We start from the raw sequence: 19,156 nt of genomic DNA, 5'->3' as shown, positions 1-19,156 counted from the left end.
TCACCACAGCTCCATGTTCCAAAATGTCAGTGTTAGAATTTACTGCTGTTAGCAAATACAGAATTGATTTGTAGATTGTGTTTGTCTTCCTTGACTGAGTCATCCATCACTTATTCAATACATTTTGCTCTACCAATAACCTAGTATCATCTTCCCATATTATTTTATAGCATAGAAGTTCCCTATGCTATAGGGCGGCATAGAAGTTCCCTAAATAAATAAATATAAAAAGGAATTATCTAGCTATTTCAAGTTGCGTATTTCCCAACCCCTTCAAATTAAAGATGTTCAGTTAGTTGTGAATATTTCCCAGTTGATTCCATACTTACCAGCAACTTGTTCCAAAAACTCCCTCTAAATACAATACTATGAAGCTCAGTTGATTTCTTTTATAATTATTAACAAATACTTGTCTCTTCCAATCACCATCCATCTAGGCACTTTTAGTATTTTTGATTTATTAGAAAGAGTGTGTAAGCACATGCATGTGTGTAAAAATTCACCTTTCTCATGAGAGTGTTTTGAATCTGTTCTTATCAGAAGTTTTTAGAGAAAAAAATGAATTTTAGCGATGCAAATTAGTAACTGCTAGGGTGTATTTTAAAAAGTAGTTTATGTATTGAAGGTACAGTCAGATAATTTCTGAAGAAAGTCATAGGAAATAAGTTAATTTGCATTTTGCCTCTGGAGGTCACCGACCGGACACTGCTTTGCTCTCAGGAGGGGGGACTCCATCATCTCATCCTTCTCTCCTCTCCTTCACAGCCACCTCAGAATGAACCAGGCAGCCACTTTCCAAGAGCACAAGTGCGACCTTGTAGAAGCCAAAAAGAGGCATTCCAGTGGGAGCAGGACCTGCAGAATCCAAAGGCCTCTCTGTCTTGGGCTCTCTGGTGGTGAACAAGCTTGACAGCCTAAGAAGGCCATCTCGCTGTTGCCATGCGAGTTTTTGGGAGGAATGGGAGGCAAAATAATTTCCAATCTTGCTTCTTTTCTGCTGGCAGTGTCCCAGCAGTTGGCAGGATTTTCAGAAGCCTCCATTAATTTATGAGGAAGATTCAAATGACCTTGAAGTTCACACTGTACTTTGAATTTAATGTTTATATAGGGTAGTCTAGACTTTTTTATATAGTGAATATGCAATCCTGTCATTATCTCATACTTGTTGATTATGCTCAACCAGTGAAACTTCTTGAGGGTGTGTGATACATATTTGCACATCAGTAAACCTATTGATCTTACACACATTGGAGTTTTGCTTCATTAATATACTCTGAATAGCACACCAATAGTACATCAAATACTCACACAGGTACTGGGATGCAATTTCCATCTCCTAACCCTTTATGCATGTCAGCTCTTTATTTTTACCTCTTTACAACCATGTCTGTGCCTTGGCAGCCAATGAATTCTGCCCTCTGAAACGCAGGGGATGCCACCCCGTCAGGAAGTCCTAGCTGCCTCTGTGGACCTCCTTCAGGAATACAGGCTGAACACACCCACACAGCTGAAGCAAGTACCCTAGTACTCTGGCAGTGCAGGCACTGCTCTGGGGGCATTTATGATTGCCCCACAGCTTCCACAACATTAACAGCAAACACAGCATAATGGGTACTCACTGCTTGCTCCATCTGGCCTGCCTACTGAAGAAAACTGACAGCACCACACATCCTTTCAGAAAATACATCCCTGCAAACATGGGGCAGTATCCAATGAGGCCACTCCATCTCCACTAGTTATGTTATGCTCTAGGGACTCACACCGATTCTGTGAGCTCTTCAGATATGTGCCCTTCTGGACATGAGTGCTTTGTCCAGTTTCTGATTACTCTGGGAACTACGAAGTTCTTACTGTGTTAGCGTAAGTCCTCCTGGAAAGGGGATGGTGCTGGATACTGCCCAAGGAATGCTTTTCGTCTAGTACCACAATGTTTATCTTACTTACCAGGAATGGAAGAGTGTCTCACAAGACAGTTGCCTCATTCTGGCCACATCTGACTTTATTGTTTTAACCTCAGCTAGCATTTCTTTCACTCTAGAAGCCAGTTCTTGACACAATGGATCATGCTTTCGCATCTTGCATCCAACAGGCAGCTGATCAGCAGTCACTGGAGTGAGATATTGTAGCTCTGAAGGGTTAAGCTCAGCTGTGGACTTCAGAACATTGGGTGGATTCAGTTCTGTTCCTTCAAACTGTATTGTGGTATCACTCAACTGGGCTTTTGGACAGCACTCTATTAACCAGGACAGCTGCTCCAGGACTACTATACACTGCATGGAAAGATACTGCAACCTATCAGTCCACTGCTGAACACCATCTTGAGGAGGAAATGCTACTTCATATTCACTAGGAACACTCAGTCTGCTATCAATCTCCTGTATGCAGCTCAGAAGATTCCTGTAAGAGATGTGTCAATGATCAAAATGCAATCTGACAACTTAGTTACCATAACTATAACATTGTTTTTCAAATAGTGAATATTTGCAAGTAATATGTAATGGTAACAAAATTATTATTTGCCCTGAGAATACACCACAGTTATACTCTGAACTGTAAAATAACTAAACATCTTTGAGTTCAGCATGAACATTTCTTCAAAATGAACTGAGTACATCAACAATTTCAGGTTCCAAACTACAGCATACTATTTAAAAAGTACTACAGGCAGTCCCTGGGCTATGAACATCTGAGTTATGAACAACCCATACTTAAGAATGAATTGCCATGAAGTTGATTAATTTCAAAGTTTCAAAGGCCAACTGCAGGTAATTATCATCACCATAGAAAGGGAGAGAAAGAAGACCACCAAAGCATCACCATACAGAGGAAGCTAAAGGGTAGAGTGAGGTCTCCAAGGCATGTTTTTCCTGCCCTACCCATCAAGAAAGAAAAATCCCTCCTACATTTCCTTGCTGCAAAGAGGAGGCCCTAGTGAGGTTGGGGGCGAGTAGAGATATTTGTGTTTTTTCCCACTTTTGTGGGGGTTCTGAGTCCCTAACTGCCATGTATTTGTAAGGCCAACTATACGTGATCCATCTTACATACAAATTTGACTTAGATGCAGTTGTTTTCTCAGGAAATGAACTTAGATGCAGTTGTTTTCTCAGGAAATGAACTTGTTTTTAACTTGGGGATTGCCTGTATTTCTAACTTGTTGCATGCTTCATTAAACAGGAAATAACAGGATTCTAACTCAAATTCATAAGCAACTTTTATATGAAGGGTTTTTAAATGTGCCTGCCCACCCCCTTGCACAAGAATTTTAGCAGGTAGGATATATGGAGTCGGCTCTAGTCTATGCCTTCTGAAAAATAGAACTGCTTCTTCCATCCAGGAAAAGCCTTCAATTCAATGGAAAAATCCCTCTGTTGCTGGCAATGGTGGTCTTTTGCCAGTTCCCTGCTCCTCCTGCAGTCCCCAGTACTGTATCCCAACATTATAAAACAAATTTCTGGAGAGCAAAGGTTAAGGGGAAATGGCAAAAAAACACCTTTTCCATTAACGATAAGAAAATTTGAATCCAAGCTAGTCACATTCACACAACATGACAATCCATCCTGTGAAAATGTTACATGGTATGAGTTACCATGGATGTGGCTATTACAGGACCAGAGATCATGGTGAGTTGCCTCCCATTCCATCCCCCTTGGGTCTCCTGCCAGTTTCTGGGTAAACTGGCGATGAAATTGTCACATCTCCTCTCCCTACTTCAATTTCACCCCTGCTGCAGCAGCTTTCCATCCCATCTTTCTGCCTCATGATTTCCACAGTGGCACTCCCTCTAAGATAGGGGAGGGGATGGACACACAGGGAAATACACAGCTGTAAAATCTGCGTAAAATCCTTGTTTAGTCCTCTCAAAAACGCAGTTTTCAACAAAAACTGTAACTTTGAAAGTGGACAAAATTAAGTGCTCCTGTAAATAAGGTTAGCTGTATTTAGAGCACCTAGAGGCTTGGGAAAAGGTGGAAGATACCACGGTCTGTTAGAACATTTGAACCTAGAGAAGCTTGCTGCAAAGTGGGGGATCTCATCACCAAAAGGGGAAAAAGCTGCAGCAACTGCAAAAGGGGTTGTAATTGAAGCAGGGAGAGTGACCTGGTAAGGGCTGCTCCAAAATGCCATTTTGGGACTTGGCCTGGAAGTTTGGCAAAAGCTTTGTGCTGTTCTTCCCAGCCAGCTTGCTTGCCACCTCCCTTGACCCTTCATGAGCCCACAACCCAGATTAAGCCATGGTCTGTTGTTGCCCCCAAACAAGCTGCACTGTGAGAAGTGATTTAGGTTGGCACAACACAGCAACCCACTATGACTAGTTAACTACGACAGGTCACCATGTTGTACAAACCTATGCACTATATATGTCACTGTATTTTATTGCAAGTTGGAATTCAAGCATAAGGAACTGCAGCATTCCGTCAACTAACAGCAATAAAGCAGAACAAAATGCAACAACTCAAATTATTTCAATAGCAAAACATCTGTACAAGTCAAACTCCCTCTTCTCAATAAGCTGCAAGCAGCCATTTATTCTGCAGTATAGATTTTTATCTAATATTTCAGCATAATGCATAAAAGATACTTATGTGCCAGTATTTCTTTACAGAGCATAACGAGAAATAACAAAGGTAAGAATCAGGTTTCCTTCTTAATGTGCTAAAGGATTAGGACTTGGATTAGAAAGGCAGGTTGCTTACCTGTAACTGATGTTCTTCGAGTGGCTATCTGTGCAGTCACACATATGGGTGCTGCGCCTGCGCAGTGCCTAGGCCGGAAGATTAAAAAGCTAATGGTTTTGGCAGGAAAACTCCGCTCCCCTCCCACTTCGTGGTATAAATAGAGAGGAGTGTCCGCCATTTTGTTCAGTCTTGAAGACCGAATGTTCGCCCTCTACAGGTTAAGAATAAAATTAGTTGCAAACGGCATTGAGCCCCAAAAGTACCGATGCAAAGCATAGTACGGTACCGAGAACAATATCCACTCACCGGCATATACCATCGGTACCGATGCAAATTACAGTGTGGTACCGAAGCAGTATGTACTGATGGACACCGAGTGGGGCCGGTGGGTGGGTTGTGTGACTGCACAGATGGCCACTCGAAGAACATCAGTTACAGGTAAGCAACCTGCCTTTCTTCGTTGTGGCCTCTGTGCATCACACATATGGGTGATTGGCAAGCTTACCCAACTCGGAGGAGGGAGGTGTCGTCAGCGAAGAACGGACGAAAGAACAGCTCTGCCGAAAGAGCAGTCCTGCCTGGCGCACACATCAAGCCGATAGTGCTTGGCGAAAGTGCATGGCCCTGACCACGTTGCAGCTTTACAGATATCGGGACCCCAGCGGCAAAGGCGGACAAAGTCGCAACAGCTCGTGTGGAGTGACCCCTGGGGGTAACATGTAAGTCTATTTTTGATAGTTGATAGGCCAGGACAATAGTCTGGGTGATCCAGTGTGACAGCCTTTGAGGTGTGACTGGAAGTCCTCTGTCATGTTCAGAGTACTTAACAAAGAGTCTGTTCGTGTGACGGAGGGATTCCGTACGGGAGCAACAGAAAGCCAGGCAGTGGCAAACATCAAGGGTGTGTATAGCCCACTCTACTGGATTCGACGGCGCTGGAAAGGCGGCTGGCAGAATGATATCTTGACTCAAGTGGATGGTGTAGCCACTTTAGGAAGAAAGGAAGAATCCATACGAAGAACGACCTTTTCTTTATGGAAATTAAGATATGGAGGGTCTATGCGGAGAGCAGAAAGTTTGCTTGCTCTCTGAGCTGATGTCACCGCTATGAGGAAAGCTGTTTTCCAGGACACCAGGCGTAGGTCGCCGGTTGCCAGTGGCTCAAACGGAGATTTGGTAAGAGCTTGGAGTATGACCGAAAGGCTCCAGGCTGGCATAGGCGGGCGAATAGAAGGGTGTAGGTGCTGTAACCCCCGAAGGAAACGTTGAAGTAGAGGTTGAGAGAAAACTGAAATCCCTTGAAGCGCACCACGATAGTGTGAAATAGCGGCTACATAAACTTTAATGGATGACGGTTTCAGTCCCAAATGATAAAGTTCCAAGAGAAATTGTAAAATATTGTCAATTGAGGCCATTCCAGGAGAAAAAGACTGGCATTCTGCAAAGGAGGAGAATCTCTTCCATTTAGCTGCATAAGAGCAATGAGTGGACGGTCTTAGAGCAGATGTGAGAATCGCCTGAATTTCCTGGTCAACAGTCACCGGTAGCGAAGCAGCTGTCGTCGAAACCGACCTAGGGGCCATCGGTACCGTGGAGTGAATACATTCCGGTAGAGGTTCGGATGTCGTCGGTACCAACACAGCAGAATGATTCAAGTGATCCGCCATGCTGTCAACCTCAAGGCAGTCAGATCCGGATATCAGATCACTCAGTTTTGCTGCGTTAATAGCTGAGGAATAGACGGGAGGCAAAGAAACGTCCCTTTGGATAGACGAAGAAGGGTGGCGAACCACGGTTGTCTCAGCCACCATGGAGTTATTATTATTCCTGTGGCATTCTCTTGAGATATCTTCGCTATCACTTTCGTTAGAAGTGGAATTGGGGGAAACACATAAAAGGCTATGTTGTCCCAGGGGATCATAAGGGCATCTCCCATCGATCCCGATCCTATGCCTGCCCTGGAACAGTATAGGGCACACGCTCTGTTGCCGCAAGTGGCGAACAAGTCCAAGTCCGGATAGCCCCACAGATGGAAGAGGTTGTGGCATATTTGTCTGTCCATCTCCCATTCGTGCGTTGTTGACATATGTCTGCTCAACATGTCTGCTTCGGTGCTGTCGGTCCCTGCAAGGTGGACTGCTAGAAGCATAATGTCCCTCGGTATGCACCAGTCCCAAATGGCCATCGAGAGACGTGCTAAAGGTGGCGATTTTGTGCCGCCCTGTTTGTTGATGTAGAAGACAGCCGGTATGTTGTCCAATGCAATCTGGACAACTTGTTGGCATAGGACAGTCTCGAAAGCCCTTAGGGCATTGAAAATCGCCTGTAGTTTGAGGACGTTGATGTGCTTCCTTGCTTCCCGTCGGTTCCAAGTTCCCTGAACCCGAAGGTCCGTACATGTTGCACCCCATCCCAGTAACGACGTGTCTGTATACAGGGTCTTCGTTGGATGAGGTGTTCGGAATGGGACACTGACAGACAGGTTGCTCGGAATGGGACACCAAATTAGAGTGTTGAGTATCACAGACGGAATTCGGATCAGTTTGTTGGGAGAATCTCGCTGTGGGCAAAACGACGTGTTGAAAAACAGCTGCATGGTCTGCATCCGTAGTCTGGCATACGGGACAATGGCAACTGTAGCAGCCATGTGCCCCAATAGTCTCTGAATGGATATAGCTGGAACCGTTCCTAGTATTCGGATTCGAGGGATGTGGGCACATAAGGTAGCGCGATGGTCCGGAGGGAGGAAAGCTCTTTCCCGTGTGGAGTCAAGATGTGCCCCGATAAAGTCGATGACCTGCGTGGGAATAAGGGACGATTTTTCGTGGTTAATACATAGTCCAAGATCATAGAGCAAGGTGCAGGTCATGTGTATTGCAGACAGAAGCCCTTGTTTAGTTTGGGAGACAATTAGCCAGTCGTCTAAATATGGGTATATTTGCACTCCTCTTGTCTGTAAGTGTGCACATACTGGTGCCATACACTTCGTAAAAACTCGAGGTGCGGTGGCCAGGCCAAAGGGTAGCACAGCATATTCGAACAAGTCGAGCCCAAAAGTGAAACACAGGAAACGTCTATGTGAAGGATGGAAGACCACTGTCTCTTTTCGGGACCGTGAAGTATCTGGAGTAGAATCCATGCAATCCCTCCGAGCGGGATAGTTGTCGAATCGTGCCCTTGCGAAGCAACTGAGAGACTTCTTCGCACAGTACCGATGAAGAAGATGTAAATCGAATCGGACACAGTGGAGGGACGACATCGAATTCTATCCTATATCCGAACTGAATGATAGACAACACCCACCTATCAGATGTAATGGACTCCCAAATGGGGAGTCAGCCCTAGAGCCGGTCCCCAAAAGGGAGAGGGAAAGGTGGTGTGGGGAGAGAGAGAATGGTTCGCCCGGACCGTCAACGTGGACGTTTGTCAGCGTCAAAACGCCGCCTGCCCTGGGGGAAACGTTGCTGCGGCTGTTGTCTTCGCCGTTGCTGTCTTTGTTGGTAGTGTTGCCGAGGGTGGAATTGTGGACGGTAAGAGGAATGAAGCCCTTGCCACTTACGCCTCTGTTGAAGAAGCTCCATGCGGCGCGCAGTCATATGCGATTCGTGTATCGCTTTTAACTTGCGGTCAGTTTTCTGATGGAATAACCTGGTACTGTCGAACGGCATTTCCTCGATCCTCCATTTCATCTCGTCGGGGAAATTGCAATTACGAAGCCATGCGTGTCGGCGCAGCGAGATGGCATTCACGAGAGCTCTTGAATTGGTATCTACGTGATGTCGTGCGGTAGATAATTGCTGCACTGCTAACTGCATAGCTTCCTTGATGAATACCCTGGCAAGTTCGGCTTGGCGGTCTGGAAGGGAGGAAGCAACGTTATCCAGTTTTTGCATAATAAAATACTGGTAACGTGCCAGTGTTGCTTCATAGTTCGATATGCGCACACCGAGTCCAGAGGCCGCATAGACTCAGCAGGCGAGCATATTGATCTTCCTCCCTTCCTTGTCGCGAGGGGCTGTGTGTCCCCTGGACTCCCTGCCCTGGGAGGATTCGACGACAACAGAGTTTGGGCGTGGATGGCGAATCAGGAACGGAATGTCGTCCTCCCGAACTCTGTACATGGCCTCATACCGACAGGAGGTCACTTGCGGTTGTACCGGTTGATCCCAGGGTTGGACCACAGCCTGCCGAAGTGTGGTAATAAGCGGCAGGACTATGGCCGCAGACTGTTCTCCCCTCACGACATCATAGAAGCGATCCGTGGATGGGCCCGGTTGTTGACTAGCCTCAATCTCTAGTGAATGGATGAGGCGGGACATGAGCGCCGTAAAGGAGACATGTGGCTCATCGGGCGACGCCAGTCCTTGGGAGGCGACTGCTACATCGGGGGATGTACAGTCAATCTCGGATTCGTCCGAATCCGGATAATAAAGTGGACGGTCGCTCGAAGACGTTTCTGGGGAGGTTGGACGTCCCCTCTCCACAGGCCTGGCCATCGAAGGCGAATCTCTCGGGGCTGATGGAGACGCATGATCCTGAGGGTAATATGAGTAAGATTGATAGCCACCCCAGTCTGAGAAGGCACCATATCCGTGCATCCTCCAGTCGTCACCCCGGTGTTCGGACGAGTGGCTGCAGCACCTTGGAGGCGAAGGTGACTCCACAGGTGGCTCAGTCGTGGGCATTGGAGTCGGAGACCGTTCCCTCGGTGGGGAGTCTCTAATCTCGCCAGAGTCCCGAAGCGGCTCCTCCACTTGTTGGGTTGGCATGCTCTCAGGCCGAATGAGAGGCCTGGGTGATCCCGGCGGTGTTACCTGCATAGTGAGTTGCAGAGCCGGTCCCGAAGGGGTCGGTACCGTGGCGGCGGACGGTACTGAAAAAACCGACGAACCCAAGCCCCGGTGTCTGGGGCGATCGGGTTTTTTGGTCTTGTGAGGGGGTTTATCTGCCTTCTCCTTCCTCGGAACTTTACGAACGGAAGGCTTATCCGAACCTGTGTGCTTGCGCTTCTCCTGTTTTTTGGCTGGGGAAGAAGGCAGCACCTGGGTCTCCGCTGGAGTAGCACCTTCAGCCGAAGGACGCTGAGGAGGATTGGTGGAAGTGGGACGCTTCGGAGGAGCGCTGACAGTTGGGGTGGAGCGTGGAGGAGGCAGCGTGGCTGAAGAGGAACCAGGCCGTAAGAGCAGTTGGTCCGATTGCATCAAGGCCTGTTCTCAGAGGAGCTTGCGGAGACGGTTCTCCCTGTTCTTCCGCGCTTGCTTGGTAAAGGCCAAGCAATGGCCGCACTTGTCGGTTCTATGCCCCTCGCCGAGGCAGAGGAGGCATAGATCATGCGGATCCGCAGGTGACATTTTGGATCTGCATGTGGTGCATTTGCGAAAGGCTGCTCGCTGTGCCATTGCGGAAAAAGAAGAAAAGATGACAGGATAGAGGGTAAGATAATATTTTTTTTTTTTTTGAGAAGAAGAAAAAGAGAGGGATATACAAACTTGCAATATAAACTTGGAATATAAAAATTAGTTAAAGAATGGATAAAGGCAAAAGGAACAGTAAGGACTCAAGATCTTAGCGAGGACATTAACAAGCACGAGGCACAGCGAATGGCAGTCGCAAAGACTGAACAAAATGGCGGACACTCCGCTCTATTTATACCACGAAGGGGGAGGGGAGCGGAGTTTTCCCGCCAAAAACCGTTAGCTTTCTAATCTTCCGGCCTAGGCACTGTGCAGGCGCAACACCCATATGTATGATGCACGAAGCCACGACGAAGAAAGGTCACAGATTTTATGTATACAAAAAAGCCACCCCAAGACTTCAGTAGTAGGCAGTATATAAATGGTAGTCTGTGTGTGTGTGTGAACAGGTGATGGAGCATCTCAACAATTCTCCAGAAATATGTGGTGGCCTTTCAAAAGCAGCACAGGGAGGTGATCAGAACAGAAACTCAGGCAAGGTGCAGTGTATGCATGGAATCCTGACCGAGACCTGGAAACGGAAGTTCTTATCCTCTTTGTGACTTTAAGATTTCCATCTTAGGTTATGCAATTTGCAAACTTTCCCTCTCATACTGAGTATGGATGCTTGTCTTTCTACAAAATACACTGAAAAGAGAAGGACAAATACCTCAGGAAAATCCACTGCTCCGTCAAGGCAGTGAGAGAATTCCTCTGCTTGACGAGCATCTTCATGAGGTGTGCTGTAAAGCCTTTACACCTCTCCACAGTGCCAAGTCCAATTTCCTGCAGTGACAAGGTAGCAATTTTCATTCTTAGGAGTTGCAGCCACTATTACCAGCAAAATGTGCAGAACTTTATAATTTATCTCACAACATATACAAAAAGCCACTGAAAACTAATTCCCAGCCTAGCAACCTGGGTTACAGTTTTAAGTATTGTGCATGAGATGGAGTCAATGTTCTTGATTAATTATAAACAAAAACACAGAAACAGCAGCAGCAACAAAACCCAGATCCTCACAGCATTCTCTTCAGATTTATAAGTTCACTTCAGCTGAAAAGTCACAAGGACAGTATATTTAATATTTAAATGAAGTAAAATGCTTATGGTTCTAAAATATGCATTTTAATCAATTTTCTACATCAATTTTCTCTGAGATACATATCCAACTTGATACTGAACTTATTAAGCATGTGTTTAATGTATCAAGTTTACTGCAGAATGTGGTAATGCAGAACGTGTGCAACTGACAAACTAGAAACGTATTAGTAGTTTTACCTTCATTTATTCATAAAGCGTCAACAACAAGGGAAAGTACAAAACATGGCTAAGAAATGTGTATTTGAAATAAAATATTACTCTTTCCAATAATGAGCTATTCTTATTTATTTATTTTATTATTATTTATTAAAACATTTTTATGCCGCCCCATTTGCTGAAGCCTTGGGGCGGCTTACAACACTAAGCTAAAATAATTATAATATAAATCAAAAATATAAATATTAAATTAAAAATACACAAATACAGTATAAAATAAGCCGCCCTGGCCATTCTTTCTTACATCTTCAAAACTGTTGAAAGAAGGTTAAAGATAGCTTTATTATTGTCTAAAGTCACTGCTTTACCTTTGAAGGTGTTAATAAAACTGTCTGAAGCCTACAGTGGCGTGCAAGGGACTGGTAGAAGTATTTCTGGCATCCATCCCAGGAGGAAGAGATCTCAGACAGTAACCTGGAAAGTACAAGATTGTTTTTCCCCCAACAGAAAATAGCAAGCAGCTTCAAAGTTTTAGTATGACATGGTGCGAACACACAAACTCCGAAGTCTTAAGCATTCAGCTCATATGTGCTTTTAGGCAATCCCAACCTCCTTTGCTTTACATGTGTACAGAATAAAAATGACAGCAGGTACTCCAATGCTGTTAAGTACTAGTTTTCACTTCAGGCTAGGTGTGTGTGGTTTTGATAGGCTGGGTTCCAGAAAATGCTGTTGGCACCAACGAAGCTTTCTTTGTATTGCAAATGGAGTGGGTGGAGGGAAGGAGGATTCTGCTTGGGACTGCAGGGCATGAAGAATTAAAGCCCCTTCTTGCCTTTCGATAAATAACCATGCAAGGACAAACTACATTAATAAATATCATGCCTGACTTGCTCTCAACATATTCTAAGATAGTCAAACACTCTAGAGAACAATTTTGGAAAGTTCAACAAATTATTTCAGCTACAATTTTTGCCATTTTTGATTACTGTCGCAGTCTTAAAAATACAAAATAACATACTTGGCATCCAGTCTGTGTGTGCAGTTAACCAAGGCTAATGCACTGCGCAAATCCAATGGATGAAGAAAAAGCAGTTCCTGGGAGGTTTTTGAACGAGACCAAGCAAGGCCTTTGCGATACGACAATCCTGGGAAGACATTCAGCACACATGACTTTATAATTTCTTTTTGAGATTTAAAATACAAGTGAATGTTTTCAACGAGGCCGTCCATATATACATGAACTCTCTGATACTGAGTCTTTTTGCTCCTGTAGCTTCATGAAGATATAGCTATACAAATTAAAGTGTGGCAGCCTAAGAGATAGTTGAACTAGTGCCAGTAGTTGAAGGGAGAAGTGTAAGTAAGCAAGACTAATAACTAGCAGCTGTCAAACTTCCATCATCTGGAAGGTACACTTAAGAGTTTATTTGTGTTTATTTATTGTATGTAAGCCGTCCCAAGGCTCATGCGAATGGGACGGCATACAAAAATTCTAAATAAATAAATAAATAAATAGATAGATAGATAGATAGATAGTTTGTTCACATTTTAGGCCAAATTATGGGTTGGCATTAGAGGACCCCCACACTCCTACTCCCTTTTTCCTTTGCACATTTCAGTTCCTATGTCCTAGTTTGTAGTCAACTATCCTTCAAATGCTGCTCCAAGGGAGGACTGGCTAGTGCCAACAAGGAGGAGGGCCTTCTTTGTGGTAGCCCCCGAATTATGGAATGATCGCCCTACCACGGCCCACTTGGCACCAACTGTACTACCTTTCTGATGCCACATTAAGAGCTGCCTTTTTGCTGAGGCATTTACCAACTCCAAACAGTATATGAGATGAGTAAGCATTGCGTAAAAGCATGGACTGGTTTCAGTGCTTTAAATTATTAAAATTAAAAAAATTAGTCTACCTTTTTAGTGTAATCTTATGATGTTTTGCAGTTTTATTTTATATTGTATTTCATTTTTTTAACTTGAATGGTACAGAAATAATAATAAAACAATAACTATGAATTTCACTGTGCTCCAATCAAGAATTAGAAAGGTTTTTCAAATCAGGACCGCAGCAGATGAACCTAGGTCACACTTATGTACCAGATAGGGATCATAGCTCAATAGCTGAGAACTTGCTTCACATGCAGAAGATCTGAGGTTACATGCAAAACACCCAAGGTTCACACTCTTCACTTTTCCACTTCAAAGGAACAGGTAGCAATTAAAGAGAACAATATCTGCCTATGAACCTGAAAAATTACTGACAGAGTGACCAGTGTGGGACATACTGATCCACTGAACGGAATCTCCCATGGGCTATGCACATGCTGAGCCAGTGGACTTCCATTCGCAAAGTGGGACTTATCCTTCCTCTCCCTTCCCTGTACCCACCCAGAATGCCCACCCTCTTTGTTTGTTACATTTTTATCCACCTTTTTCCCTTTCAGGGAACTAAAGGCAACTTACATTATTCTCCTCCCTGTGATATACGTTGCCCTGAGAGTCTGTAAGTGGCCCAGTGAGCTCCATGGTTGAGCAGGGACTAGAACCCAGATCTCCTGAGTCCCAGTCCACACTCTTAACCACTGCGCTACACTGGTTATCATACTGGCACACCCTAAACTGCTTCACTGCAGATAAGAAGGGATGCAAAAGCTGCAAAGGGAAGGGGCTTCTGTTCTGCTGCTGGACAGAAATCATCCCTAGTGATGTCCATGTATTCCAGGCTCATACAAACATTTCTCTCACATGACCAGAGTCTCGGTTGAGTGAAGAAGCAAGAAAAGCCATGTGACTACAGGAGAAAGCAATGCACACGAGTGCCAATGAACCCTCAAGGGCATTATCTCTTAAGGCCTGTCCACGGTAGTAGTATGAAGTTCAGAAATGCACAATGGCCTAGCCAGCAGATTCCACATGTATTGCGACAAAGACTTAGGTTCACATTCATTCCGAACACTGAGACAAATGATTGCTGCTTAGGTACTACAAGTACAGCTGCCCTGAGCAGTCTTCCCCAACCAAGTGTCCTCCCGATATGTTGAATTACAACTTCCCCCACCCACAGCCAACATGGCTGATGGATCTGTCGGTTGGAGACTGTCCCTCAACATATCTAAAGAGTGCTGGGTTTGGGAAGGGAGCTGTACAGAAAAAAAGAAAGGAAAAAAAAGGAGAGGGGATGATGGCAGCATTACGAGGGCCCTCATACAGATGTAAAGTATGAGGAAAGCGGAATGGTAGGTGGAGAATATTTCCTATTTGTGTACATCGTTCAAATTGAAAATGAACTAGTGGATCCAACTTGTTTCACCTGTAGCTGCAAGGTTTTTAAAGAGCTCTGTCAAGGCCCTTTGTTTTTGCACAAGTAGATGTTTGATTTCAGACTTCTGTTTTTCCCTTTCTGCAGCTGGATTCACGGACATGTTCTGCAACTCATGGGCTGAGGAAATTATGTCACCTGCAAAAGGAAGGAAAGAGTAGAAAGAATCCATGTAGCAATACATTCAGTGCGTTAATCCAAAATTAGAAGTGCCAAGTCGAACACATTTTGAGAGTTTCAGCCTTTCAAACCCTTACTAAAACTATTTTTGCCCACTGGTTTTCAGTACTGAATTTTATTCTGTAAGTTTATACAGCTCCAGCTGCCAGTTGCCCCAAGACTGTACTTGAAGGAAAGAAAATCCTGGCCTCTGCCATTGGTCAGGGGACTTGAGAGCGCTGGATGATGCAGGTTTGTGCACAGACATGTGCACTTTAACCATCTACTGTAAACTGTCTTAGGAACATTCAATCAAAAGGCAGGGTTATACACCTTCTATATAAATAAGACATTGACATTCATATAGTGCTTACCTGTGAAATTGTCAAGGTTCTCCACCAGATCTAAAAGTGAGTTGTTTTTCACTAGGGTTGTACATATCTTCTTCATTCGCTTTGTGAGTTTAGGTAAGCGGCCCTGGAGGGATTCGGGACTGAACACTTCTGCTTGGAATCCCTCAAAATGAGCAGCCTGGTGACATTTTCACAACAGAAAGAGTTAGTGCAAATAATATCCTAATTGATCTAAGAGTTTATCAATATTGATTAGCCTTTTTATAGTGAAGAGCTGGAGTTCATATATAACCATGGGGGATGATTTTCTGCTTTCTAATGGCACCGGAGACACAACAGCATGCTGTGTACCCCCAGGCTTGATCAGAAGGTCAACTCTTACATTAACCTTTACTCATACATATGATTGGGTAACCTATTCCCAACCGCGGAATGGCACCATGTAGAAACAACATGTGACATGTGCCATTTCAAACTGAAGCTGGGGGCTTGTGCGTTTGATTCTTCTGCCAAGCAACAAGTTCCCTGCATACAGAAAACAACTGTGTCAAGTGGGAAGGCTAGAAAGGAATCCTTCCCCTAATACTCTAGCTCAGCAGGAGCAGGCTTCTTTTCCATTGTTCCCTCTTCTGCAGTCTGAGATAGTAACATCCCTGTCTATGTGACACATGCTCATGTTTAGGTCAGCCCCTGGAAAAGTCTCATGCTTGTCTACGTCACACTATCTCACATTACAACACCCATAAGACAATGCAGAAAGGAGAGTTTATACCTTCTTATTTCACTATTTTCATTCTCACGGACATTTTGTCATATAGTTCTTTGTTATGAATAGGACAGGTTTTTAAATACTTGGGTTATTAACATTCCATTCAAATGTAAACAGGAACTCTAGATACCTGAACAGCTTCAGTTCTAGCAGTCAGGTATTTTCTTAATAGCTTGTTCAGGCACTGAATTTTAGTTTCATGGTTGTCCACTGCCTCCTGTTTCTGCAAGGAAATGAGTTGCTCTTCTTTGGCTGTCTCCACCAAGGCAAATCGACAAGGTTCATTCAGAATGGCTTCAAACTTCTTCATAAACTTAAAAAGGGTCCTAGCCCCCAAGAAAAGACGTGAATGAGAAAGAAGATTAACTGTGCACCTGGGTTTTAAAGCTCTACAATATGGGAAAAATGACTCAAGTATTTCACAAACTGTATGCAATCTAGCTGAAATGTGCACATTTTAAAACATTCAGCACTGTTTGTCTGAAGTGGTGGGTCATACTCTACCACTAGCTTGTGGAGTGCTATGCGAAGACGTTGCTGTTTTCAATCCAAGATATGCATTTTTTAGACTTATATCCCACTTGAACTCAACCTAATTATAAACTCAGCCTATGTTAGGCCAACATAGGCTAGTTAGACAGACACTGTTGTAATTTTCTTTGATTGTAATGTTACTGTAGCTAGACTAATCCACAGAAGATAAAGTATTGGAAAGTTATCCATGTACAGAATTTTTTATTTATCTATCTTTCCTTGGCAATTCTCACAAATAGGTTTTAAGGTGAAAAGGAACAGGAGAGGAAAAGAGGAGAATGTCTTGAAATGCAATATAGTTCCTTATTTTCCTTCTTGTTTGCACCAGAGACTGCCCTGATGTCCAAAATGGCAGTTTCATCAGAACTTTAAGATTACCTGTGTGTCTTCTCCACAGACTGTTTTACAGCCCAAAAGCTGATGTCATTCCATTTACAGATTTTCACAAACTCCTGCAAAGTCAAAGAAATAAACTTAGCAAAGCACAGGGTTTATCTTAAAGGTAATAAATTAGTGGTATGGTGACATTGCCTCCAGTTTGAAGAAAAACACTGAAGAAGCAAGGGGGTATCCAGCTTTTAGCTGAACCCAGGGCAGGTCTTTTAAGCAGAAGCATCAAAATAAGTGAGAGGCAGGTAAAAGGGCTAGATTACCAGATTTTGAAGAAATGTGGTTATCCAGCCATTGTATATTTTGCTCCACACCCCCAGTTATTACATCACTCAATCTTATTCTTACCTTTAGTTCTTTTTCTATTGGATGCCGAAGTTCAGTCAACTTGGCATGAACACTTTCTGAAAACTGCTTATAATAATTATATAGATTCCATAACACATTGCACAGCATGTCTGAAAGAAGTAAAAAAAAAAAAAACTCAGAAATTTCCCCCCTACCCTTCAGCACTAAAGGCCTACCTATTAAGGAATAGTCCTGAACTAAAATGGAAATCTCCCCCTCTAAATTCAGTTAATTTTTCCACAGATTAAAAAGATTCCTTTTGAGCAAATGTTCAGAAGCATGGCATCTCAACAGGCAAAAAAGTGCTAATCTCAGCTGTATCATCTTGCACCTGTCTTTTGGAAAGATAGAGGGAACCCTGGGTTCTACCTGTCACACTGCAATTTTGCAGTAAAAGGTGGTTTTATTCCCCCTTCCTCTTTTCAGAGAAAATGTGGCACTTCTTGGAAAGTCACCTTTAATTGCAGAAACAAACATCTATATATTAGCAACAACAACTGAAACACTTGCAGTCAGCTAACAGGGAAGCAGTGTAGGCAGCAGACAGTATCTTTATGCCTTCTCGAATAGAACTATTTGCACAAATAAAACTACCCAGTGCTCTAAAGCAGTAGGAAGAAGTAACCAACGACAACAAAATCTAAATAGCAGGATTAATCCTATGCAGTTAGGATCACTTGATGGAAATGACACAATTGAGCGGTATACAAATATTTTAAATACATAAAAACAAATAAATAGCTTTTCTAGATACTGAGAATTCTGAACTACAATATGGAGCACAGAATGGATCCCATCCTAGAATGGCAACACACTATGAAGCCCAATTCAAACATTATCCAAACGAATTGTTGAGGAAGCTGAATTATGATCTGGCATGATGTCTGGTCTGACAAACCATGATCTATGACCGGCCATGTCAACAGAGCCAGAAATCATGATTTGAAGCAGTGTTGTAAGTCATGGCTCTACTAAGTACGGTTCAGGCTGTTCCAATGGGCAACATATAATTTCATCTGTAGCTCTACTCCTGTTACTCCACAGAGATGTGAATGAGCTTAAATGCTGAGCAAACAGAAAGCAAAAGCAGAGAAACAGCTCCTAATAAGTGTGGGCTCTAAACAAAACTTAGCACAAGTCATAGTTTAGCATAATGTCTGAGCTGATTCAGTTTAGGAGAACCAGAGAACAGGAATGAAGATAACCTCTTTTGGAAAAGAATCCTGCCTTCTAATGCAGACCTCTCCAATCTGGGACCTTCTAGGCATTTTCAGCTACATCTCCTTTTACTTCTGGCCACTGGGCAGGCTTGCAAATCTGATGTGAATTGTAGTTGAAAACATCTGGAGAGATGCGGATTGGGAAAGATTGTCTAGGGAATGGAATGAAAAGTTCCCCAATATTGGAAGATTGAATATCTATAGTATTTAGGATTAATTTTTAATTAATTAATTTAAAATAATTAGGATTTTAAAATTTTTAGCCGAGATTGCACTGGGGGTTTTTAAATGGCTTTTTAAAAAATTGTTATATTATCATTATTTATGCATGCATTTATGCACTCTTTGTGAGCCACCCCGAGGCTTTGTTGTGATGGGGGTGGCATAGAAATGTTTTAAATGAATAAATAGTAGTAGGACCAAATTTCATTTCAGAGATGGTCTCAGAGGCTAGATTTCGGTGGTAGGCATAACTAAAGGTGAAATGATTCCATGCAGGAAAGGCACCACTGTGTACCTTTACCTGAGCATATGTTAATGGTGAAGTGGGCAACATGGTGCTGCCAGGCATTGTTCTTCATGCCCCTCTTTTTCTGGCAATGTTTTGGTTTTTTCTGTCAATAATTGCTAAGGGCCATGACTGGTCATTAACACTTTATTAAAGGGGGGGGG

At 43.6% G+C, this 19,156-nt stretch overlaps 1 protein-coding gene across 1 annotated transcript in view; it reads right to left on the bottom strand.

Moving 5' to 3' along the window:
• The window catches only part of MDN1 (midasin AAA ATPase 1), a 132,796-nt gene that overhangs the window by 32,471 nt on the left and 81,169 nt on the right, over window positions 1-19,156 (bottom strand). The window contains exons 70-78 of the mRNA XM_044430350.1: window positions 17,265-17,461; window positions 16,905-16,978; window positions 16,123-16,318; window positions 15,245-15,401; window positions 14,703-14,849; window positions 12,411-12,537; window positions 11,758-11,863; window positions 10,800-10,915; window positions 1,945-2,397 (exon numbers count right to left, since the gene is read on the bottom strand). Of these exons, the coding sequence (XP_044286285.1) occupies window positions 1,945-2,397; window positions 10,800-10,915; window positions 11,758-11,863; window positions 12,411-12,537; window positions 14,703-14,849; window positions 15,245-15,401; window positions 16,123-16,318; window positions 16,905-16,978; window positions 17,265-17,461 (1,573 nt within the window). The remainder of the gene's footprint in view (window positions 1-1,944; window positions 2,398-10,799; window positions 10,916-11,757; window positions 11,864-12,410; window positions 12,538-14,702; window positions 14,850-15,244; window positions 15,402-16,122; window positions 16,319-16,904; window positions 16,979-17,264; window positions 17,462-19,156) is intronic.

The sequence above is a fragment of the Varanus komodoensis genome, unplaced genomic scaffold (genome assembly GCF_004798865.1).
Source record: "Varanus komodoensis strain SLA01 unplaced genomic scaffold, ASM479886v1 scaffold1, whole genome shotgun sequence".
Lineage (NCBI taxonomy): Eukaryota > Metazoa > Chordata > Lepidosauria > Squamata > Varanidae > Varanus > Varanus komodoensis.
Note: the sequence above shows the minus strand (reverse complement) of the source record. Positions and strands in the feature narration are given on the sequence as shown.